This window comes from Mauremys reevesii, linkage group 5 (assembly GCF_016161935.1).
Source record: "Mauremys reevesii isolate NIE-2019 linkage group 5, ASM1616193v1, whole genome shotgun sequence".
NCBI lineage: Eukaryota > Metazoa > Chordata > Testudines > Geoemydidae > Mauremys > Mauremys reevesii.
In genome coordinates, this window is record NC_052627.1 from 108,381,477 (window position 1) to 108,407,012 (window position 25,536).

The window sequence follows — 25,536 nt, forward strand, 5'->3', positions numbered from 1 at the left end:
ATCTGCAACATGCTCTCATGTTAGTTCTGCTTAAAACTAATTTCTACTGATAACTTTCCTCCTTTTTAGTTTGACATCTTTAGAAAATCTGAACACTATTTTAATATTGTTACATTATTTCATTTTAGACTTTTGTTACTTATTTATTTATTTATTTATTTTTCCTGTTATTCATAGTGTCTGTTCCATGGCTGTTGGCATCCATAGAAAGATGTCAAAAAAAGCTCACTTATAGCTTCAAAAGAAGCACTGATCTCAAAGAGGCAAATTTGTAGTCAGCCTCAACCTGGTGTTTAAGACACTGATTTTACAACTGCATCCATGCTGGTGGATTTCTGAACTGGTGCAGAACCTGTCCTCCTCCCCCCACCCCCTCCCCCGATGAATGCAGCTGCAAGGTCAGGTTCTAATTTTGCATGCATAACTGTTTGATGGCACATTTCCTGCATCTGAAAGCTTCATATATATGAAAGCATCATTATGTATGTGTATATTCTTTGGATTGCATGTGGGTGTTACAGTGGTATCAAGACCTACATCGCTTGCTAAGGTTTTCTGTATATTAAATACTTTTAGATAGATAAGTAGAAATTTTTTTCAACATTTTCACGTTTTTCCTCAATTTTTATTAAACTCTCTATCAGACTGAGGAAGAGAGGGGGAAGTACCTTGCATATTCCTGAAGGAACTTTCTGATGTCCTCTGAGGAAAGGCAAGATGTTGATATTGAAGAATTATGGTTTCAATTTTTGTTGCAATCTGAGAGTTGTATAACCAAACACAGGTGGATGCGATTGCATTCTTACAGGTCAAGACACTTTTTCAAAAGAAAGTGTCTCGATCAATTCTCAATCTGGCTGCAGAAGAGGACTGATCATACTCTCATACCATATTTTGTTCAAAAAATGGCAAATAGGAGATACTTTGAACTTCATGATGCTTCTGGCACTTTGATTAGCTTGTGAAGTGGCTGCTTCAATGACACATTTGGATATGTTGAGGGCTTGGTTCCAATGTACTGTGAATCTCTGTTCTTAAACTTTTTTTTTTTTAAAGGACATTTTCATTTGGCAGTGTTGAATTGGACTTGTCTACATGAGCCAAGAATATCATATAAATACATTTTTAGTAAAGGATTTATGGTTCTTGCTAGAAAGGCGCTAACATGATTTCCCCTGTCAATATATCATAGACCTCACCTAGAGGCTTGGAGCTAGCTAAAGTATCCACATACAGGCTTTGGAGATGGCTAAGCTAAAATAGAATAAACAATCATGTTATGATAAAACGTGACATGATATTGAGAAGATACCATGTGAGGACTTCACCATATGATGGTCTAAAGATTTCCAGCAAGAGGTACTGAAAGAACTCTTAAAAAAGAGATCGATTCTAATTATTTGCAACATAGGGCATTTTTCTTCATCCCATTGTGAACTTTTTCATTTCTGCCTTACATTTTGGTAACTAAGAGAGTTGACAGGGGCTTAAGTATCAGAGGGGTAGCCGTGTTAGTCTGGATCTGTAAAAGCAGCAAAGAATCCTGTGGCACCTTATAGACTAACAGATGTTTTGCAGCATGAGCTTTCGTGGGTGAATACCCACTTCGTCGGATGCAAGTAGTGGAAATTTCCAGGGGCAGGTATATATATGCAAGCAAGAAGCAAGCTAGAGATAACGAGGTTAGTTCAATCAGGGAGGATGAGGCCCTGTTCTAGCAGTTGACGTGTGAAAACCAAGGGAGGAGAAACTGGTTCTGTAGTTGGCAAGCCATTCTCAGTCTTTGTTTAATCCTGAGCTGATGGTGTCGAATTTGCAGATGAACTGAAGCTCAGCAGTTTCTCTTTGAAGTCTGGTCCTGAAGTTTTTTTGCTGCAGGATGGCCACCTTATGATCTGCTATTGTGTGGCCAGGGAGGTTGAAGTGTTCTCCTACAGGTTTTTGTATATTGCCATTCCTAATATCTGATTTGTGTCCATTTATCCTTTTCCGTAGAGACTGTCCAGTTTGGCCAATGTACATAGCAGAGGGGCATTGCTGGCATATGATGGCATATATTACATTGGTGGACGTGCAGGTGAATGAACCGGTGATGGTGTGGCTGATCTGGTTAGGTCCTGTGATGGTGTCGCTGGTGTAGATATGTGGGCAGAGTTGGCATCGAGGTTTGTTGCATGGATTGGTTCCTGAGCTAGAGTTACTATGGTGCGGTGTGCAGTTACTGGTGAGAATATGCTTCAGGTTGGCAGGTTGTCTGTGGGCGAGAACTGGCCTGCCACCCAAGGCCTGTGAAAGTGTGGGATCATTGTCCAGGATGGGTTGTAGATCCCTGATGATGCGTTGGAGGGGTTTTAGCTGGGGGACTGTATGTGGTGGCCAGTGGAGTCCTGTTGGTGTCTTTCTTGGGTTTGTCTTGCAGTAGGAGGCTTCTGGGTACACGTCTGGCTCTGTTGATCTGTTTCCTTATTTCCTCGTGCGGGTACTGTAGTTTTGAGAATGCTTGGTGGAGATTTTGTAGGTGTTGGTCTCAGGGGCTTGGAGATTTTAGAACAACTCCCATCATATGTATTTGAAAAGGTTTTACAAGCAATGTGTAAAAATACCAGTAGTTTAATTTATTTATTTACTTTCAGATTTGAAAGCCATGTTTTCAAATGTCTATATCTTAATGGGGTACACTCAGCTCAGCACTTCGACAAAATGGGAATTTACAGTCCTAAATAGTGATTTGGACATCCTGCTTAAGGAGCCCACATTTGAAAATTGGACTGTATTGTTCCAAGAGTCTAATTGGTTTCCATCTTTTGCTTTGTACAATCCCTTGCCATTTAAAACAATGTCTGTATTAACATATCAGGATAACAACAGCCAAGATGTTTCTCAAACATCCCTTCTCATTCCAGAAAGGTTCTTGGATTTTAAAAGTTATATTGAAGTCTGTCTATTTTTCTACTTTGGTACTATAGTCCAGTTAACGTCTGGATTCCATTGTGCTGGCCATTTTACAAGCACATTGGAAGACATAATCCCTGCTCCAAAGAGCTAATGACAAATAAATAAAATAAAATCTTAGAGCGTGCGTTCAGCTTTTTAACACATGGAGAGGCTTATTCTATGCTCTAGGTGTGGAACAAGTGAGGCATATGCTTCTAGTGTATATAAGGTCACATTAAGTGCAAAATAATCTGCTGAAATGGTAATTACATCTTTCTCTTGTAAGAATTCCCTGTGGAAGCTCATCAGAGGAATACTAATGAAGTAGTTGGCCTCAGGATATTTCCACCTGTAGATATTCAGAGCAAACATGTGTAGCTCATTTCATAAACTATAATTACCTAAGCCATTGGCACCCAACTGTTATCAGTCAAGGAGCCATTTTATCATTGAACAGAATCACAGAGAGACATAAAAGAATGTAACAAGTTAAAATAAAATTGTATATAACAGTTATTAAAATTAATAACTACTTTCAATTAAATGCATGTTTCTTAAAGTGAAAATGTCAAGGGCAAAATTTTAACAACTTATTTTGCTAGCAACACAAATATATATCTAATAAATCCGATGTGTTGTGTGTGCGCGTGTGCACGCCTGTGCGTTAAATTGCAGGTTTTTTTCTTGGACAATTATTGCATCATAGTTAGGCTGTTGCTTATCCTCTCACTGGAGAGACCCATGGGCTGAGTGTCACTGGCCAGGCAACATGTTAAATTTGGCTTATCTGTACTACAGTAGTTCTTTTAAACAAAGAGGCTTATCTCTAAATACTTCCACTTATTTTGTCTGCTAGGATCTCTTTATATCTTGGTGTCTTGTTTTTTTCATCCTTGGTATATAATTTACACTCACAACATTCATTGATCATTTTAAATCTTATTTTTATTTCAGTTTTTCTTTTAAGATTGTCTTAATACCTTTTCTTTAACTGGTATACTAACATTTGATTTCCAAATATGGTAATACAGACAGATTCACACTCATTTTCTCTCCTTCAGCTACAGTTTTGGGAGAATTACTGTTAGGTTTTTCATGCTCCTTTAATGAATTGATAATGCTTTTTAGATGGTGCTCTAGAGAAGAAATTTATTTAAAATTACCTGAGCCCCAATTCACCAAAGCATTTAAGCATGTGTTTAAACTATAAATATGTGAGTAATTCAATTGAAGTCAACAGGACTATTCATGGACTTAAGTGATTTGCTGAATTGGGCTTTTGAGAATGCTCCCAAATCCATTAATTGGAGACTCGTTAAAGTATGAGTGTAGATCTTTGTAAAATACATGTTATAAGAAATGAAATGCAGGTAAGTACTGTATTTTTTTGAAACAGCCATGGTTTAAAATTATGTATACTGAAGTTTGACTGTAACAGTGAAATGCAAGGAAACTGTTGAAACAATAATTTTTGCTGACATAAACCATAATGAAGAAAGAGAAGTATTTTTCTTGTTGTAGTGCGGCTCAATTTCTATTACTGTAAAGTACTACATTCTGTTTTCTAAACATAGATATGGAGGCAAGACATAGAGACTTCCACATTTCTAGGCCCTAATTCAGGAAAGAATCCCTATTCAGAACAGTACTTTGAAGTATGTGCACAGGAGCTTGCTGAATTGTGCCATTAGATATAAAATATGCAAAAAATAACTCCTCTTATGCCTGTGTAAACTTTTCACTTTGTTTCCAAAGCTTTGATATTATTCTTGTATTTTGTCTCATTCTACGTCTTTCAAACTCAGCCAGAGTTTTGTTGGCTCTTGATCCAGATAAATGACTGATTTGAAAAATGATTGATAAATAATCATCAAACAGAAATTCAGGAAGGTAAAAAGATCTAACCTGGCAGATCTAAGAGGTGTTTTTCAAGGGCAGGGCTAGTAAAAAATGTACAGTACAACCTCGGAGTTATGAACACCTCGAGAATGGAGGTTGGTGGTCACTCTGAACAAAACATGGTTGTTCCTTTAAAAGTTTATAACTGAACATTGACTTAATACAGCTTTGAACCTTTACTATGCAGGAAAATAATGCTGCTTTCCCTTTAAGTCTTTAGTATTTTATATTTAACACAGTACAGTACTGTGTTTGCTTTTTGGGGGATAAGGGGGTCGCTGCTTCTGCTGCTTGCTTGTGTACTTGCAGTTCCAAATGAGCTGTGTGGTTGACTGGTCAGTTTGTAACTCTGGTGTTCGTAACTCTGAGATTCTACTGTATAAATAAATTGCTTTGTTAGAAAACTTGACATGATTCTGTCAGGTAAGCTGATCAAGAAGAACTTAATGGTGACAGAGAAATTGACCAGGGCTACATGTCAAAATTGAAAGGAAAGAGCTGATAAAATTTAGTCATTATCTTCATTCACCATCAAAACTAATTCATGCCCTAGATATTGGGTTCATTTTCTAGACAGTGTAGCTAAGGAGCAAAGTGTTAAAGTGACTTCCTAAAAGTTAATAGGAAGCTGCAGCAGGAATGGGACTAGAACCTTGATCTACGGTTGTCAACCCATATTTCATTTATTTAGATAACAGCCTCTCTTTTATACATGTTGGCTCAACTCTCTGTAGTTAGGTCAACAGTATAAAGAAGGTAAAGTTTGTAAAGTGAGATTTGCTTTGAGATTGTGAGGTGAACAAATAGTGGGGCTCCAAAATTTTGGACAGGGTAACTAAGAGATAGAGAGGTTCAAGACTGGGAGGCACAATCAGCCTACTGGGTTAAGTATTGTCTATAAATCCAAGAAATCTGTGTTTTAAATCTTGTGATAGAACATTATTACTTCTAAACACTTTTAAGCCAATATTTGGAGAGAAGTTAAGTTGTGGGTCACATGCAAACATGACTAACTTGGCTACATAATAAATGTACATATATTAGGTGCAAATTAAATGAGACAGACCACAGAAGACAGTATTTCCTTAGGTACCACCAAGTAATCTGTTGCATTGTCTATTCTTTAAAATTTTTACAAACCTTGTCTTTATTTTCCCCACACAAAAGAAGGGGAGTGGGGAGATGGGAAAATTTCAAAAATCAGTTAAGGCTGCTAAGAGACAACCTATCACAAAAATATTGGGTGAAATCCTAGCACCATTGCCTGCAATATTGCCCCTCAAGACCCTCCAAGTCCAACAACTACCTTAAAGGTATCATCTTGACGATGTATTTTCAATCAGGCGACATGCCCCCATGGGGGGGGGTTGCATCAAATTTTCTAGGGGGCCGTGGCCACCAAAGATGGGGCACCAAAGGGCCATTGCCCCAACATTTAAATTGGGGGGAGGGGGGGGTTATGAACTCTCTTTTGAGAACCTGAACTCGACAAGGGCACAGTGAGGGTAGGACCAACCTCTCCCCCCCGTCCCCAGGCCCCTTTCCAGAACTGGGATTTGTAACAATGAAGCCCCTTCCCTGCTGGCATGATGGAGAGGTGGCCTGGAAAAATTTGAGTGAACAGACTTGAAAACTGGTGCATGGAGTCACAGTGCCACTCAAATAGAAAGATAAGAGGTGGGGGGTTTTAGTGCCATGTGATTTGCATTTTGATTTAAGCAATTTTGCCCAGTATCTCCTGAAAAAATTCAAGAAAAAAACCCACTAAGGTTGAATGTTGTTCGAAAAAGGTTGAGAGTCTCTGATCTAGACTAAGCTTAAACAAAATTTAAGACCAGTACAAATATTTTATTTTTTAAACATTCTAATGGAAACTTTTTAACAAACATTGCTCTGCAATGTTTGCAACATTCACATGGCAACATTGCAGCTAATGCATATGAACCTATTCAAGGTGGTGTTTGTATCACAGGTAAAGATTTGATTGTTTTCTTACATTGTATTTTATTTTTATGTGATTTTTTTTTCATTTCTCCACTTAAACTGTATAACTGGGCAGTGATTTCATGCAATTTAGGTAGTGGCAAAATTTTGAAGTACTGCAGTTTCATTTGGTAAGCCTTTTCCTCTAGACTTTTTTCTTGGCTAATATGGAATATAAAGAAGCTGGGTGCCCTCAAATCCTAATCAAGGCCCTTCTGCCATGAGTAGCACTCACATATGAACTGCTGCATTCACATGACTTCAGTGGGGCTTCACCCAGGAGCGAGCAGTCTGCATGTGTGCTATGCATTGTAGGATCATGTTTGCCTTCAGTGGGAACTGAGCGCCTTCAACACACTGTAGCATCTTACAGTATTGGGCCCGTTGTGATCTGTAACGACTGCCTGTATTGAAATAATGGTGTGCTTATATATGAAATCTGGCAATGAAATCTCATATTTGTCATCAGTGGCATGTAAGGTTTATTATCAGGCTATGACAATGTTTTTAGGAGTTTTAAACAAGAACAGGTGGCAGTGGGGTAAGATTACCTCTAGAACCAAAGTTAAACATTTGAACAGACTAAAATAAATCCAAGAAGGAAGTCTCGACCTACTTAGGGAATTTCCAATGAACTATTTAAAAAAGGCAGATCCCTTCTCTTGGAACACTGCAGATGGAGCTCAGATTAAGGAAACAAATCAACAAGACAATTAACTTCGTTATAACATGATCCAGTGGCTGAAAGTTGAGGCTACACAAATTCAGACTGGAAATAAGACATACATTTTTTACAGCAAGGGTTGTTAACCATTGGAACAATTTACAACGGGTTGTGGTAGATTCTCCATCATTGACCATTTAAAATCAAGACTGGTGTATTTTTAAAATATCAGCTCTAGGAATTATTTTGGGGAAGTTCTATAGTTTGTATTATACAGGAGGTCAGACTAGATGATCACAAGGGTCCCTTATGGCCTATTTTCTGTTGCCATGGTACATGCAAATAGTTTTTAGCAGTGCAATATTGATGTGTGATAAAAGTAAGCAGATACCATTTCAGTGACGGCCAGTGGACAACTTTTTAAAATATCCAGGCAAATCCTTACTCTGCAAGAAAAATAGACATTGTGATGTGTTACACACAAGCTTCATTGCTCAGCTAACAATTAGAATTTAAATAAAACTATTTTTCTTAATTGGCCAAAGTACAGTACCTTGCTACATTGTATGTGCTCTTCAGCACCTCCTGTTCATATTCCTCTCATCTCAGTCCACCAGTTGCTACCCTGGATTACTTCAGTTTCCATAATTCCTCCATCTGTTGGTGGTGGGTTTTTTGCTGTTTTTCTTCATTAGATCATCAGCTCTTGGCTGACTGGCTTGGTCATTTTCTTCATACTGGTCTTCACAAAGCACTGGTCACTTCCTGACTTCACTCTGAATACTTGGATTACTATCTCATCTCTTCCACTGCTGCTCGCTCCCTGCACTACAACCTGTCAGATCCAATACTCCTTTCAGACTCTGACCTGTGCAGCTTTCAGTCCTCTTATTGCCTTTCTGATCTCCATTCTGTATGATAGTCTCCACCTCCAACTGCACCTTCTCCCCCCAACTTAATTTCTTCATTTTTCTCTCCCACTGCTTTGTTTATCTCACCAAACCCCAGCTTCTTCTGAACCTTTATATCAGCTTCCTACACTCTCAATCTTCTGCGACTGAGTGTCTGTGGAGAAAATCCAGGGACAAAGTGCATTTCCTGCACTCCAAATTCATTCTTCAACTTTGCACTCTTCCTTGTTAAACTCTGCTTCATTCCACTCCTTAAGCATGAGAACTGTTTCCTTCTTCCCACAATCAACGTATTTCCAGTCTTTCCTCAAAACACTCAGAAAGCCCTTTATAAATAGCCACTGTGCGCTTTTTAGCCACTTCCAGCTCATTGCAGGTCACTATGTACCTTACAATTTGTTTGTAAAGCACTAAATATCATAAATACTAATTATGCAAAGGCACCATGTGTCGTAGATTCCAAACTCTTTGTTTCTATGCTTCTAGGTCAGGTAGTCTGAAAACTTTAGAATTCTAGACGAGCTACTCTCCGTCTGATCACCTTCCCAAGACTGTCAACAGGTGATACATTCTGTGCCTGCTGAGGTGTAGCAACTCCCATTTCCTCTCTCAAATTGTTTTCACAGCTGATGGAAGAAGAACTCCTCCTGACTATTATTGCATTGGTCACAAATTTAGCTAAAACTACTTAGATTGCTTTGAAGTATTTCTTGGGATTTATGTTCATGTAACCTAACGATATGTGTCTGGCCCAGTCTGTCAAGTTTAAGAGAATATGACCATGGTGTGAGGCAACTGGTGCCTCATTAAGCTTTAAAGTTACTTCCCTGTCTTGTTTTTTTTAGGTTTTGTGTGTCAAATATTTTTCCCCATTTTTCTTTCAGGTCCAGCAGTTGAAACTTATCTGACTTACCCAGCTGAATTCAGCTACATCTGTGCCTTACCACTAAACCCATCTTAGTTCTACACACTATCTTGAGATTCAGTGCCTTGCGATAGTTTGTCTGATATGAGAGGCAGAGATGCCTTGAGGTGACTCCAGAAATCTCTTCAGTGGCAAGAGACTTAAGTCTTTTGTGCACATGAAAAATCCACCCGTTTAATTTAAAAGGGTTTTAAAACTAAATTAAACCAGTTCAAAACCCTACATAGATGCTCTTATTTCGGTTTGAGGGGTTTGTTTCAGTTTGCTTAAGCCTGTTCTAATCAACTTAAATTTAATCTATATAAAGGCAAGTTAATATTGATTTTACTGTGTCCGCACACCCTTCTGTATTAGTTTAACTAAGGGCTTGTCTACGTGGCAAGTTACTATGCAGCAATCCAGGGTGCGAGTCTATAGTGAACCAGCTTGCTGTGCAATAATGTCCCATATGGACACTGCTACAGCATAGTGGAAGTCCTAGAGTGCAGCTCAGCACATCTACTGCTTCAAAGCTGGTGCTCTGAGATGGGCACCCGGGCTTGCTGCACAGTAACTCCCTATGCAGACAAGCCCTAAATCATTTTTGAATCACACTTTTAGTTACGCTGGTGCAACTTTGCATGTAAAGAGCCCTTCGTACTCCTGGGCCCATTACTGAATAGTGTAGTCAAATCTTACACATTTTTCTATTCAATTCTGTGCAGAAAATATGAAGGTGGGGGAAGTTGACAACCACTGTCACTTTGCAGCTCCATGCATAAAGTTATTTAACATTCCCTATGTGATGTGATCTCTATATTTCACATTGTAATGTGTGTAAATATGTATTCATACAATACATATGTTGTCATATGTGATTGTTCCTTCCATGGACTCTGTCACCTACAGACTGTTAGCCAGAGTGCTGTTTTCACATATACCCAGAGAATATAGTCGACTTCTTACCAGCACAGTCTGTATTTAGGCTTTCTAATTTCATAAGTGCTCAGTGCCCATTGACCTCACTTTTGAAAATCAAATCACTTATTTAGGATACTAATAAAGCTTTAGGAGACTTACCTTCAGATACATGTGTGTTAAAATCCTGGCAGTATTTGTTTTGCTGTTTATCTGTGGAAACTTCCAGGAATGTGTCGGTGATTTGCTATCACTTTTCTCTAGAAAATTCCTGACCCAGGGTAGTCTTCTCCTGTCTCTGAGGCCTGCTTCTGACTCTGCCTCTCTGTCTTTTCTCACAGCTATTTGTGTAAAAAGTGTACTTATGGACACAGAAGTTTCAGCCAATGGAATGGTTGATTTTCAACCTTAATTACTTCACCTCACTATTCAGAAGTCTCAGTAAATTCTCAAGCCACATGTGGACAGTTGCATCATATCTCTGAGTTAATCTTCATCCAAGACATACTGGTTTCTTGACATTACAGAGTAAATTATGAGTTTAGATTAATCTAATTCAAGCTGTAATATACAAGGTTGCATCCATCACAGCTGGAGAACCTGGCAGAACAGTCAGGCCCTTTTGGATGGATCATCTTGTTCAACAAACAACAATGCACAGCATTGGTCTCTTGTGAAAACAAGCATCCTGACCAAGATTTCAATGTCTAAATCTCCTAATCATGTTTTGTCTTTTTTACCTTAGTTAAACCAATTTATTAGTGCAATTAAGTAGAATAAGGTGGTGGTGAAGCACTGGAATGGGTTACCTAGGGAGGTGGTGGAATCTACATCCTTAGAGGTTTTTAAGGCTCAGCTTGACAAAGCCCTGGCTGGAATGATTTAGTTGGGGTTGGTCCTGCTTTGAGCAGGGGATTGGACTAGATGACTCCCTGAGGTCTCTTCCAACCCTAATATTCTCTGATTCTCTGATTCTGTAATAGGTGTAAGGTCTTTATTCTCTTACAGGACTCATATTTCCCTGGGAAACTCTCCTATATTCCCATCTGAACTACAGATGACATTTCTTAGTAATTTACATGCTATTAGGTTTCCACCAATACATAGAAATTAGTCTGTCTCTGTCAGACTGTGGTCTTCTGTTTCATAAAACTCATTCCATTGAAATCCCAAAATAAGGGATTCATTATGTTCATTACTAAACTAATGATTTCCCTTCAGCGGCTAGGTGACTTGTAGATGTCAGTTTCCAGAATCTCTTCTTTCTGATGACAGTGAGCTCAACCATTGGAATGAGAAACTTGAGACCACAATTATAATTTTTGTACCATTAAGGGGGACTACAGATTGGACAATTATCCCAGTAAGATTTCCTTTCTTATTCATACCAATTTCAGCAATGGTTAAAGGGGGCTAAGATTTATAAAAAAAACTAAAGCATACTGAAACTGTTGGAGTGTCCATTCAGCTTTGGTCCTTCTGACACAGCTTGAATTAACAAATTTCCATGAGAACAATGTAAAGATGGGGTCTGAGCTTTGTTCATGGTAATTCTTGATAAAGTCCAATTTCACAGTTCTGGGGTGATTCTTTAGGTCAGTCTGCTTGAAATAGGATTTCTGCATTCATTTACAAAACATTACTGTCTAGACTCACTCTCAGAAAGTCTGGGTAGGGGGCACAGTCTGGCTGAGTGCCCAATCTTGTGCCCCTACAAATTTTATTGATTACTGGACATCTCTTAAATAGTTGTTCTGCTCTCCGTTCTTTGCTTAGACGTTTCAGTTTAAACAGCAATGACTGCTTAAAGGCTGTATGTGACCATTTCCTCTTGGCAAAAAGCTCTGGCTAATTGTTTGGTCTTTTATAGACCATCCTTGAAGCTTTTAAGTTTCTAAGAGCTATTGCAATTGGTACCTATATGGAGAAAAAAAATCCTGTAAATTGTGGTGGTGTTCTCTGAAATGATACATTGTAATAGACCCACCTTCACTCATGCACCTTCCCAGTAAAGTTGCAAATTCATGCTTGCATTCTCTTATGCTGACACCTTTTGCTTGAGGATGGAACTGATGGTTAGCCAGCATTATGGAACAACATGCCACCTTCTTCCCTAGAATTTTATACCTATAGGAATTCTGCCAGTCACAGACTCAAAGCATGGACACAGAGCGTTGATCTCTTACAACGTATACTTTCAGAAAACAGTTACTGGTAAGTAATTCTTTCTTCCTGACACATCCCTGTGCCTCCCATGCCCCGCAACTCCCATCTTCTCTCTTTATGTCCTTAATCCATATTCCCAGCTTCCCCATCTATCCAAGATCGCACCAATGTTTTCAAGATAAAAAACATTTCCAAGCTAGTTTTTCTCCTCTGCCCACGCTTTCCACCATTTCCTCTCACCCAACAGCCTTAATTTCAGTCTTGTAAGATGGCTCTCTTGGTGTCAATCTCTAACCCTTCAGTCTGCTCCTCAGTTCCATCCATTCTCGCCTCCTAACTTCTGTCTCTTTCTCTCCTTTAGCTATTTTCAAGCCTGATTTTGTATCCCCTATTTTTAAAAAGCCTCCCTGGACCCTGCATTGCTTCTGCAACTACTCTCTCATCTCCTTATGCATGCCATCTATTTCCAGGGCCCTTTACTTCTAATTCTTGTGGATCTACAGTCTAACTCCTGACCTCTCCATTTTACCAAAAAAGTTGCTCCATATTATATTAAGAAATCATTTGACAAATATAATTGAAACACACATAATTTTTTATAATTTTTTTGTTGCGTTTAGAAGCTCCGACAAAAAGATTTTCAATTTTAGGTACAGCTAAACAATGTGTCACATTTCTGCCTGGACTGCCCTAACTCCAGTGTACAGGCATTATGTAATCTGTCCATATTTGAAGAGATGTTGAGTCTAGTGCAGCTGTAGATTTAAAAGATTTATATTTTGTCCTCTCTATTTTATAGTAAAAAAGTAAGATTTTTGTCCAAGGTAATATTTTGTTATATGATCTAGGGTTCCACGAGACCCCATCCAGTATTTTTTAAATCCTCCTTAAAAGCTTCAAGTCAATGCTGCATATCCCTGTATTATTGGGAAGAGGTTACAGTAAAGGATGTGTTGCCCCATGAAACATGCAGACCATCTATTAAATCATATCACTAGCAATCCTGAGGGAAGGGGTTTAGGAAGGGAATGAACTGATGTCTACATGGAATTACTGTACTGGGGACTTTTGATTTGACAAGAGCGTTTTAATGGATTCAAATATAGTTGAAGTAAAGGTGGTGATAACTGAAATAAATTGTGGTCACAATTCAGTGAACCGTGCCAACACCATAAAAACACCCTCCATAACATAGTTTAAAAAGCAGCTCTTCTCTGGAAAATGGCTGGAAAAAATTGCACCTTTTTATTCAGCTGATCTAGTACTCTGTATATATTCAGACTAATATTTTTTTAGGTCCAGAAAAAACCCTTATGTTCATCTAGTCTGACCTCTTGCATAACATGGGCCATATTATTTCATCCAGTAATTTCTCCATCAAGTCCATAACTTCTGGCTGAAGTAGAACAAAATTTTTATTCCGCTTATGTTGACTCATTATATTTTACCTATTTTTTTTTAAATTCCTGTTGACACTGGGAGAGGGAGCTGAATTCTATCCCAGCTTGCCCATAATCAGTGGAATTGTTTACAGATTTCCAGCTGCAGATTCTTTATTGCTGATTGATGCATCAGACAGGAAGAACAAAGGTTGACTATGGCTATGTCTACACTACAGACCTTACAGTGACGCAGCTGTAAGAACCCTGTGTAGCTGCTCTGTGCTGGTGGGAGAGAGGTCTCCCGCTGGCATAATTAAACCACCCCAACAAGCGGTGGTAGCTATGTCGGCAGGAGACGCCCTCCTACCAACAGTGCCCTTCCACATCAGCACTTTTGTCAGTGAAACTTATGTTGGTTAGAGGGTGTCTTTTCGCACTCCTGACTGATAAAAGTTTTGCCGAAAACAGTGTTAGTATAGACAAAGCCTTAGAATGAGTTTGCGTGGCTGGCAGTGAGAAAAAGACATTTTTATTTGTAAACTGATCAGATTTGGAAGTCATTGGAAGACAAAAAACAGGTAACTCCACAATGCCATTTTTAGAGTCAGTTGCACAGTACAACTGTCCTATAATTTAACTGATGGGGGGAGGGATAGCTCAGTAGTTTGAGCATTGGCCTGCTAAACCCAGGGTTGTGAGCTCAATCCTTGAGGGGGCCACTTAGGGATCTGGGCCAAAAATTGGTCCTGCTAGTGAAGGCAGGGGCTGGACTCTATGACCTTTCAAGGTCCCTACCAGTTCTAGGAGATTGGTATATCTCCAATTATTATTATATTATTATGGTCTTTTCACAGCCATGCCTAGGACTGACCTAGTCTAAGGGGTTAAACTGCTACATTGCAATTCATCCAGCAGTTCTGTGGATATCACTAGCCAGATTTTTTTTTATAATAAATCCTGTAGTCTCCATACTGTAGGTTCCACTTCATCTGCTTCCCCTGAAGAATACAATTCACAACCACTAAAAAAATAAGAACCTTTGAGAGCATTATTTTCTGGTGCCTCTGCCTCCCAGTCTAATTCCTTGGGCAGTGCAACCACACAGTACTCACTTGGGGCTTATGGTAAATCCATGATTTAACCCTTTGAATTCTATAAATGCTTGTTTCTTTTGCATGAGGTCATGAAAGGCCATAGGAATAGTCTGATTGCCCTAACAGGCTTTTAATTACAGACTACAAGCAGAGGCAAGAGTGAGCATGATACGGTTACTTTGCACTCCAAGAATATTTGAAATCTTTTAAATCGTTGACTTGGAAATATTGTACTTCTCAGAAAATTATGTCTCTTATAATAAAGAGATCAACAATATTAGTGCCACTACAGTTGGAGGGCAGGGACTGGTTTGAGACAGCACAGTTTTAAAGGAGGATAAAGGCAGCTTTTTAATTTTGAAGTCATTTTAGTGTGGGTTTTTGTTGCCAAATTTTGTCCATTAAACACTGAAATCTAAAAAATTTAGGTATTTGTAAAGTTCAGTTTTTAATTGCTCGCTTCTTTTTCATAGGGACTGTTAATCCTGTTGGACTGTCTTTGCTGGGAGGATGTGCAAGCAGAACTGCTGAGTACTCCATGACCCCAATTCAAATACCACTTCATGGAAGCACCCAAGTCTAACTTCAAAAACCACGTATTTTCAAGATGAATGCATCTATCACCTAGTCCCTCATAATATGTACTACTGTTAATGCACCTGAAACAGACCTCATTGCAGTAATACTAAACATTCTGCATCAGAACTAGAAACTTAGTCTTTCTACAGGCTATAGTTTAAATTCAGCAAATTGGTACTAGTTTTGCTGTAAGGCAAAATGTTCTGTTGTGTGTAAGGAAGACTTCTGAAATTGCAATTTCATGCTGTTTGTCTGAGATTGCTGAAGTGAGCCATATCTTTCCTTAGGTGGGGCTTTCTTTCATTGTGAATAGGAAACTAAGAGTTTTCACTTGCAGAGCTTCCTTCAACTCATCCCTTTTTGGGGGCAGAGCTTGACCAGCCCTGGATCTGACAGGCTGCTTGGAACATAGAACTTTCAGATCTCAGGGATTCAGTTGATGACAGAGCCATCTCTATATAGATGTCCTGTAATTGAGCACTGGTTCCTTGCCCCCTTCCCCACCAAAGCATGCAACAGTATGGTTCCAGAAGCTGCTGCTAGGGGATTTTCCTGAAGAGACTGCTGCTTATCACTCCTTGGAGAACATTGGGATGGCCAGACTATAGAGCGGAAGAGCAAGTAAATTAAAGCTGACTGGGTTCAGCGAGCAAATGATTCCTGATTTCCCATTGAGTTGGTGGGGTCACCTTGGCCCAACCACACACACATGCCCAGCGTTATATTTGTGGAGCACCTGTGAAGGGGTTTCCTGGGGTCAGGGAAAGCTGGAGATGAAGCCACAGAGACTGGAATCCCCACTCTCGTAACAGACCAGTAATTGACTCCACTGGAAGTGGAGAAAAGAAGTAAGACCACTGTTAGGGTCATGGTGTAATCTGCAGCTCTGCTCTTCCCAGCAAAAGGTGTCTGTGTGGAAAGACCAGACAGAACAGTTGTAGATGTGAGACACTTATGCAGCCGTTTCTATTACTCGGAACACACTTAATACTTGAGTGCAGCACTGTACATACTAAGCTTTGCTTGAAGAACAAAACATTTTTAAAAGTTAGTTGTAAAATGTACTGCGTAATCACAGTGGTATTTAGGAAAGAATTCTACTATTTTTGTGTTCATTGTAAATCTCATAATTCAAAATATATTTCAAATAAATGTACCAATATAATCAGGTAGCTTTGTTTTTTTAAAATGTGTACTGTGTAATAGGTGCAGAAGTTCTCTGGTGATGCACAGGTAGCTATAAGATAAATCATTCCATGTGAGCGGCAGAGCTAAAGGTAGATGATGGACTTATTCTGGCCAGCACAACAATCATATAGTAGGAAGAAGTGGGTTAGGGACTATAGTATCTGTTTACAAAGTAAAAAAAACTAGTAAAGATCTGTTTAGTCATGCCCTCTGAAAAAAGAAACAGCATATTTATATATACACACACACACACACACACACATATATATTAGGGCTGTCAAACAATTAAAAAAATAATGGCAATCAATCACACTGTTAATAGAATACCATTTATTTAAATATTTTGGGTGTTTTCTACATTTTCAAATATATTGATTTCAATTTCAACACAGCCTGCAAAGTGTACAGCGCTCACTTTATATTTTTTTATTACAAATATTTGCATGGTAAAAAAACAAAAGAAATATTACATTTCAGTTCACCTAATACAAGTACTGTAGTGCAATCTCTTTATCTTGAAAGTTGAACTTACAAATGTAGAATTATGTACCAAAAAACTGCATTCAAAAATAAAGCAATGTAAAATTTTAGACCCTGCAAGTCCACTCAGTCCTACTTCTTGTTAAGCCAATTGCTCAGACAAACAAGTTTGTTTACATTTGCTGCCCAGTTCTTGTTTACAATGTCACCTGAAAGTAAGAACAGGCATTTGCATGGCACTGTTGTAGCCAGTGTCGCAAGTTATTTATGTGCCAGATGTGCTAAAGATTCATATGTCCCTTCATGCTTCAACCACCATTCCAGAAGACGTGTCCATGCTGATGACGGGTTCTGCTCAATAACGATCCAAAGCAGAGTGGACTGATGCATGTTCATTTTCATCATCCGAGTAAGATGCCACCAGAGGTTTATTATTATTTATTTATTTATTTTGGTAGTTCAGGTTCTGTAGTTTCTGCATTGGAGTGTTTCTCTTTTAAGACATCTGAAAGCATTTTCTACACCTTGTCCCTCTCAGATTTTGGAAGGCACTTCAGATTCTTAAACCTTGAGGTGAGTGCTGTATCCATAGTTAGAAATCTCACATTGATACCTTCTTTGCATTTTGTCAAATCTGCTGTGAAAGTGTTCCTAAAATGAACAAGTGCTGGGTCATGATCCAAGACTGCTATAACATGAAATATATGACAGACTGTGGGTAAAAGAGAACAGGAGACATATAATTCTCCCCCAAGGAGTTCAGTCACAAATGTAATTCATTTTTTTTTTTAACAAGCATCTTCAGCATATCCTCTGGAATGGTGCCCGAAGCATGAAGGGGCATATGAATGTTTAGCATATCTGGCATGTAAATACTTTGCAACGCTGGCTACAAAAGTGTCACGTGAACGCCTTTTCTCACTTTCAGGTGACATTGTAAATAAAAAGCAGTGAGCAGTATCTCCCGTAAATGTAAACAAACTTGTTCATCTTAGCAAGTGGCTGAACAAGAAGTAGGACTGAGTGGACTTGTAGGCTAAAGTTTTACATTGTTTTGTTTTTGAGTGCAGTTATGTAACAAAAAAAAATCTACATTTGTAAGTTGCACTTTCATGATAAAGAGATTGCACTACAGTACTTGTATGAGGTGAATTGAAAAATACTATTTCCTTTATCATTTTTACAGTGCAAATATTGAATCAAAAATATAGTGAGCACTGTACCCATTGTATTCTGTGTTGTAATAGAAATCAATATATTTGAAAATGTAGAAAAACATCCAAAAATATTTAATAAATTTCAGTTGGTATTATCAGTGTGAGTAATTTTTTAATTGCAGTTAATTTTTGGAGTTAATCGCGATTGATTGGCAGCCCTACTACACATACACATACTCTGGCTATTCCTACTTTTATAAAGCTGTGATAGCTAACATAAATGGGTCCAGATAAAGATAATCACTTTCCTAGAGCTGTATTACATAACAAGCTTCAGTTGCTTCTTAGCTCCTTGTTTTTTAGAAAGCTAACTCTTGTCTCTCCTAAGCCAGAAACCTGCACAAGATACAAAGGTTATGTGAGTAGGCACCACTCTTTTTTAAGTCAGACCTGCAGTGTTTCATGGAAACGTTGTTTTCCCTAGGAGTGTTTCTCTGGTGCAGGATGGAATAGCTAGACAGATGCACCCAGGTTCAAGTCCCTGCTTTGAATCAGGCAAAACACGAGCTTGAACATGGGTCACCCACATTGCTGCTGGGTGCCCTAATAACCACGCTATTCTGGGCTTGGGCTTGCTCACTATTTATATGATTTTTTTTTCTTCCAAAACTTTCAAAAGATCTGTTTCAGAATGCAAATTTCTTACCTCAAAACTTCTTGCAAAAAGGAAATATTGTCTTCTAGCCACCCAAGTGACAAATGCTAGTTAGCATATGCTTGGCTAGTTTCCATATTAAACTCATATTTTTTCATTAATATTTATTTATTCATTAAAAGCAGATTTTGTTTGTCATCAGTTTAATCCAAAATCTTCCTGGGTGACCCAGCAATATAAAAATACAGGCAATGCCTCCCCATTACATAAATAAAATTGGCTCATCTGGACGCTACCAGGCAATAATCAAATTGGGTCACTTTCTAATTGCCAGAATGCAAAAATACTTTTCAATTTCTTTTTCATTTTTGTGAGAAGCTCAGCTGACTCAGAATGGCTTTGCTTTAAAATTTGGCAGGTACAGTACATGGTCCTGCATGAGGGATGTGGGCTTTGCTTTGAACAAGGGAGTTGCGTGAGCTAGTGATTTAAGACCAGAATGTAGTCATAGAAACTTTTGATTGCGACCGCACATCCCAGTCATGCTTCGGGTCATCCTCCTTTCACTTTCTATCTGTAATGGGGTAGACTACTGGTAAGTCACAGCTGGGAACGTTCTGAAGATTACTCGATAAATGGTAGTACAATTCCGTGAAACTGGAAAGGGCTTGACAAGCTAAATATTGGTTGAAGAAATGTGGTTTTGAAATTTTATAGCTTTTTGAAATCTGACTCAAACACAGGCCCTAGTCCTTATCTTTAGAAAGATGCATCAGATTCTAGTGTACAAAATGTTCTCACTACCATTTCTAGCTAGAGAATGGAATGTGTATGTCTACTTAATGCCATCCTTTCTTAGATCACATGTTGTGTAAAGAGAATATACGTTTATTTAAAACCCCTTTCCTACAGCAAAAACCTGCAACTTTTTTCTGTGGCACCTGCCAAGCATTAATTAAAAGAAACAGACACATGCACATTAACCTCCAAAAGCAAAAGGTTAAGGCCAGTATACAGATCTCCTTTCTGACACTAATGTTGCTTTGTCTAATTTTACATAATACTTCATGTCCACTTGACCTATTGTGGTCTAGAGCAGTGGTTTTCAAACTTTTTTTTCTGGTGACCCCATTGAAAAGTGTTGATGCCCGCAACCCAACAGAGCTGGGGAGGGTTTTGGGGTGTGGGGAGGGGCTCAGGGCTGGAGCAGGGGATTGGGTTGGGGCTGAGGGGTTTGGGGTTCAGGAAGGGGTTCTGTATTTGAGGAGGGGCTCAGGGCTGGGGCAGAGGATTGGGGTGCTGCCTTGCCAATGGCAGCTCCCAGTCAGCTGGTATGGCGAGGCAGACTTCCCACCTGTCTTGGCACCATGGGCTGCGTTGCGCCCTGGAAACATCCAGCAGCAGGTGTGGCTCCTAAGCAAAGGTGCGCATGCAGCTCGGCACAGCTCTTGCCTGAGGTGCCGCCCCCACCCCCCCCCAGCCAGTGCTTGGGGCGGGGGCAGCGCTTGGAGCTCCATGGCCCCCGCCCCAAGGAGCCGGACCTGCTGCTGGCTGCTTCCAAGGCACAGCGTGGCGTCGAAACAGGTAGGAACTAGCCTGCCTTAGCTGGGCAGCACTGCTGATAGGACTTTTAACGGCCTGGTCAGTTGTGCTGACCAGACCTGCTGCAACTCAGTGCCTTACAGGCCACGACCCACAGTTTGAAAATGACTGGTCTAGACAGATGAGGTAGTTATGTTTCAAACTAGTGTGTCCAGACCACAAGTGAACCCCTCTTGTAAGAGCAGGCAATGCTGCACAACTTCTACGTCTGCCCCAATCCTCTTTTCCCACACATTCTGCAAATTTAGCCTTGTTAACATGCACAGAGGTGTGGTCAGCTTTCCCCAAATGCAGCACCATGCAGAGGCTTCAAGCTCAGGCAAGCAGCCCGTTGTTCCAAGCTTCTCTCTCTGACTCTCAGCTCAGCTACAGAAATTCTTGCTGATATAGAGGTTTAGATCCATTTCAGAATAGACTAATTCATTTTAAGGCTTAGAAGCAGCCTCTGAGAGCTAGTCTGACCTCAACAGATCATCGTATTTCACTAACTGATTCCTGCATCAAGCCTCGACTTTAATTGAACTAGAGCACATTTTTTACATTGAGAGTGGGTAGCTCAGACTTCAGTTGATGGCAAAATCTCCACCTGCCTAGGTAAGTTTCAGTAATGAGGGTTAAATCTGCAGCTTATTTCCAGTCAATTGGTTTAGCTTCAGCAACCAGCCACTGGAGCCTATGGCAGAGGGCAATCAATGTTACCCAAAAGAGCCACAGTAGTGTGAATTCATGGTCTAATTAACTTTTTTTAATATATATTTTCTCACAGCAAAATGACTGATCAAGTATTATTTTATCAAATAGTTAAATAACAGTAAAAGCAGTCTGATTGGTTAATAATTAAAATCAGTTTTAATAGCATGTGCTGCAAAGAGCTGCAGGAGACATTAGACACTTGCAGCTCACAAGCCTCAGTCTGAGTATCACTCTTAACCTTGAGTCATGTAAATGGATTTGAGTTTTCCTGGATTCTCACTGTCCAGCTTTCCAGAAATTGAATCATTTTTGTAGTTCTCTTTTGAATCCTTTAAAAAACAATGTCAATTGCGAAGTGTGAAAACCAGGGCTGAGCACATTTGAAAATCCTACGCTACAGTTGCTTTTGACAAAGAAAATATGTATAGGAGCTTTGCAATTATCTTGGAATTTTGTCCTGCTTTCTAGAGACTGTTTCCTGTTGACCTTTGAATGCACACTACCTTTCACTAATGAGGTTTTTGTGTTGAACGAATTGTAGGCTGCAGCCTGATTTCAGTGCCCAGGAGGAAGTCTTTTTGTAATGATCTCCCCCACCCGTCCCCCACTCCAAAAAAACCACAAAAACCAGCCACCCAGGGAAATATTAGTATATCCATTGTTTGTGTCTCTATTGTAAATATAACCTAGATTAACGTAGTAATAAGCAGACAGTAAATTTTGGGGCGGGGACTGGGGCTATAGCTTGACTGCTGTTAACACCTCTCAGGTTAGCCTCTCTTGCGTGAGCATGGCAATACTGCAGAACACACAAACTGCACCGACCACTTGTAGGAGCAGCTGATGAGGTGGGCTAATTTGAGCTGTAGCCTAATAGCCCCTGATGGACCAGCCAACTTAAATTTAAAGCTCTAGCACACTTGCATTAAGGGTCTGTGTGGACAGGGCTTGAGTTATAATTTGAATTAATCGTACAGTGAGGGAAACCCTGAGTGTTCCTAGATGTTGTGCAGAGCCCCGGCAGTGCTCCACTCCCACTTGGTGCCTCTAGGTAGGCTTGAGGTAGCCCCCCCCAAAAAAGTGCCTTCTCCACCTCTGACCCATGGTGATGTGCCTGGTTTGGATGAAAAATAATACACTAAAGTTTTTTATCTCCTTTTCCCCCTCCCCCAGCTTGATACAAGTGAAAGCCTCCGAGAAGCAGAATTTATTTGATATGAACACAGCAACTCAACCTTTGAAGTCCGTAAAGAAGTGCCTTAATCAGCCCACTGAGTGGAATCTGAATTTTGCAACGGTATCTCTTGCCAACTGTAAAGTTTTTAACCAAAATCTCAAAACTGATGAGAACAAATAGATTGCAGCTATTCTTGCACTATTATTTTGTACATTGTTTTTCTTCTGCTGAATCATAAGCATTTATTAAATTGATCTTGAAATGATCTCTTGTGATTTGGCTTTATATTAAAATCATTAGCATTATTCATTTTGATGTACTCTTTGTATGTTTTTTACATGAAGGTTTGTATTTGACCATTATGGAATTTTGCAGTACTAATCTCATATCAGATGTTTCCCTTTTAATAGTATTACATTGGGGGGGTTATGTTCTTTTAAGTTTAATTATATAATTATCCCAGTTTTATTTTTGTGCATGAAAGTTAATATATTTTGTGACATGGGTCACTAACTGTAAAGATTTATGGCAATGATTCAGAAACAATTCTGTAACAGGTGGAGACTGACTACCTCGAAGCAAAGCAGTAAAAGGATAAGGCAAAGATGTATAAAATCTCACTCATAATGTTCAAAATTTACAAAACAATCAGATTGCACAGTATGTTTTCCTTCTCTAGGGGGTTGAGGGTGGGGTTTATTTTCCACTTATCCTGAGAACATGTCAATATTTAAAAACTAGTCTAAAAGAAAGGCCAGCCTTGCAGAAGAAATCTCTTGAAAGATTGTCATTCAACAACCCTGTATGTGCACTTTTTTTTATTGATGTTTCTGATAAATGGTCTATTTTGTTTTGTTTCTATGAATCTTCTTGTCACCAATTAAAATGGATGTAAACACATTTCCAGTTAATTGCTCTATTGCATTTTAGAATTAAATTTCACACTTCAACAGTATACCTCTTAAGCCGATGTAAATGTTTCCACTTCATTCCCTAGTAGAGATTTTTAAATCAAGCCTAAACCATAGCCTCAGCTATGGTTATTTGACATGTCTAATAAAAATTGTATTGATAGTAGTGTGCTGTTACATTAGTTACTTAGAAGAAACCTATACTGTACATTTCCCTTTTCTAGATGCACTTATTTTATGGACAGAGCAAAGGTTCTTTCACTGAGTTCTCCATCCTTGATAATACAGAGCCAAGAGAGTCAATAGCCTGGAAGAAGTCTCTTTCAATGACAGTAATCTATTTATAAATTTTAGACACCAAAAGTGTCCTGGTTGTTTACAGCACTGACTCACCCTCTTGGGCCTGGTCTACACTGGGGGGTTAGGAGGGTGTCGATGTAAGATGCACAACTTCAGGTACGAGAATAGCGTAGCTGAAGTCGACGCATCTTATTTTGACTTACCTCAACAGCCGTGGCTCCCCCGGCAACTCCGCTTCCACCTCTTGCCCTGGTGGAGTTCCGGGGTCGACGGGGAGCACATTCGGGCATCGATTTATCACGTCTAGATGAGACGTGATAAATCAATCCCCGATAGATCGATCGGTACCTGCTGATCTGGCGGACGTACCCTTGGAATGTAAGGGGGAAGACTTTAAAGGTGCAAGCCCTGGCATTGGAAACCCCTTTTTCCACGCAGCAGGCAAGGCAGCACCGACCCTCCCTCCCTCTGATGTGTGACTATCAGGTGGGGTTTGAACCTGCTGTGGGCATTGTACTAGTCACTTCTTTTTTTAGTGGGGCTGGGAAAGAATTTTTTCCCTCACTACCATATTGGTGTCAGTGAAGTGGGGGTTTTTTTTGGCCTTCCCCACAGCAGGGGTTAAGGAACATCTATTATAGTGAGCACAAGGTGTGGTAGGCTGGATGTCGCAATTTATTTGGAAATTGTGGGGCAGATGTCCAGTGCAGGTACTCCATAGGGAAGGCATCTAGTGACCAGATAAATGGCCTGGTAAAGGACTTTAAAAGGAGGTGCTGGTTAAAGGAACGGAACAGCGTGGGGTTTGGGGCTCCTATGGTTGGCATGGGAGCCAACACCCCCCTTTCTTATAGCCCACCTTACCCCTCCTACGAGGGGAGGGAGGCGGATGGTAAGGCCCCAGCAATGGATTTGCTGGAGGGTCCTCGATGGAAAAAGGAGGAGGAGCTGGTGGAAGTCCCCCTCAGGTAATTACAGAATAAACTGGTTACCTGCATTGTATACTTTTATCTGCTGGATAGTCCCAGACATCTAATAATAAAGTTGCGGCTGATTAAATCCATATCAGGTGTCTCCTGTCCTTCTTTTGGTATAGCTGGACAACAGAGGTTCCCCCCTGCCCAAAGAGATTTGCATATCTCAACAACGTAATGACTCAAGATACCTAGTCCCACTAGAAAAAACAAGAGCATTAATTTCCTGGAAATTAGGGTACTGACACTGACCTTAAGGAAGGACAATCTGACAGTACAACAAAACATCAGTGGCCAACCTGAACAAGCAGAAGAGCACACACAAAAGTCATACATTGTACAAATTTTAGTCATCCCTCAACTTCTCATTAGGATAAGACGGTTACTCACCGTTGTAACTGCTGTTCTTCGAGATGTGTTGCTCATATCCATTCCATGTAGGTGTGTGCGCGCCGCGTGCACGTTCGTCGGAAGACTTTTACCCTAGCAACTCAGTGGGTCGGCTGGGCACCCCCTGGCGTGGCGCCACCATGGCGCCAGATATATACACCAGCCGACCCACCCACTCCTCAGTTCCTTCTTGCCGGCTACTCCAACAGTGGGGAAGGAGGGTGGGTGTGGAATGGATATGAGCAACACATCTCGAAGAACAACAGTTACAACGGTGAGTAACCGTCTTTTCTTCTTCGAGTAATTGCTCATATCCATTCCATGTAGGTGATTCCCAAGCCTTACGTAGGCGGTGGGGTCGGAGTGAGATGTTACAGAATGCAAACTGCTGAGCCAAAGGCTGCATCATCTCAGGACAGTTAGACCAAAGAGGCAAAGGTCCGGATCGAGGACCAGGTAGTAGCATGACATAGTCCCTGGAAGGGTATGTGAGTCGGAAAGGCAGCAGAAGAAGCCTGAGCCCTGGTGAAACGAGCGGTAAGGTGGCTTGATGGACATGGGCCAAGTCACAGGAG

The 25,536-nt window shown here is 40.0% G+C and overlaps 1 protein-coding gene across 5 annotated transcripts in view; it reads left to right on the forward strand.

The window, feature by feature from the left end:
* The window catches only part of LCORL (ligand dependent nuclear receptor corepressor like), a 186,379-nt gene extending 161,824 nt beyond the window's left edge, over nucleotides 1-24,555 (forward strand). For 3 of the 5 annotated variants that reach the window (XM_039539451.1, XM_039539452.1, XM_039539453.1), the window contains one exon: nucleotides 22,383-22,487. In XM_039539451.1, the coding sequence (XP_039395385.1) occupies nucleotides 22,383-22,387 (5 nt within the window). In that variant the 3' untranslated portion in view covers nucleotides 22,388-22,487. Of the gene's footprint in view, nucleotides 1-15,328; nucleotides 16,864-22,382 lie in introns of those variants that run through there. The other 2 variants (XM_039539456.1, XM_039539458.1) reach the window with 2 other exon arrangements.
* Nucleotides 24,556-25,536: the final 981 nt, after the last annotated feature.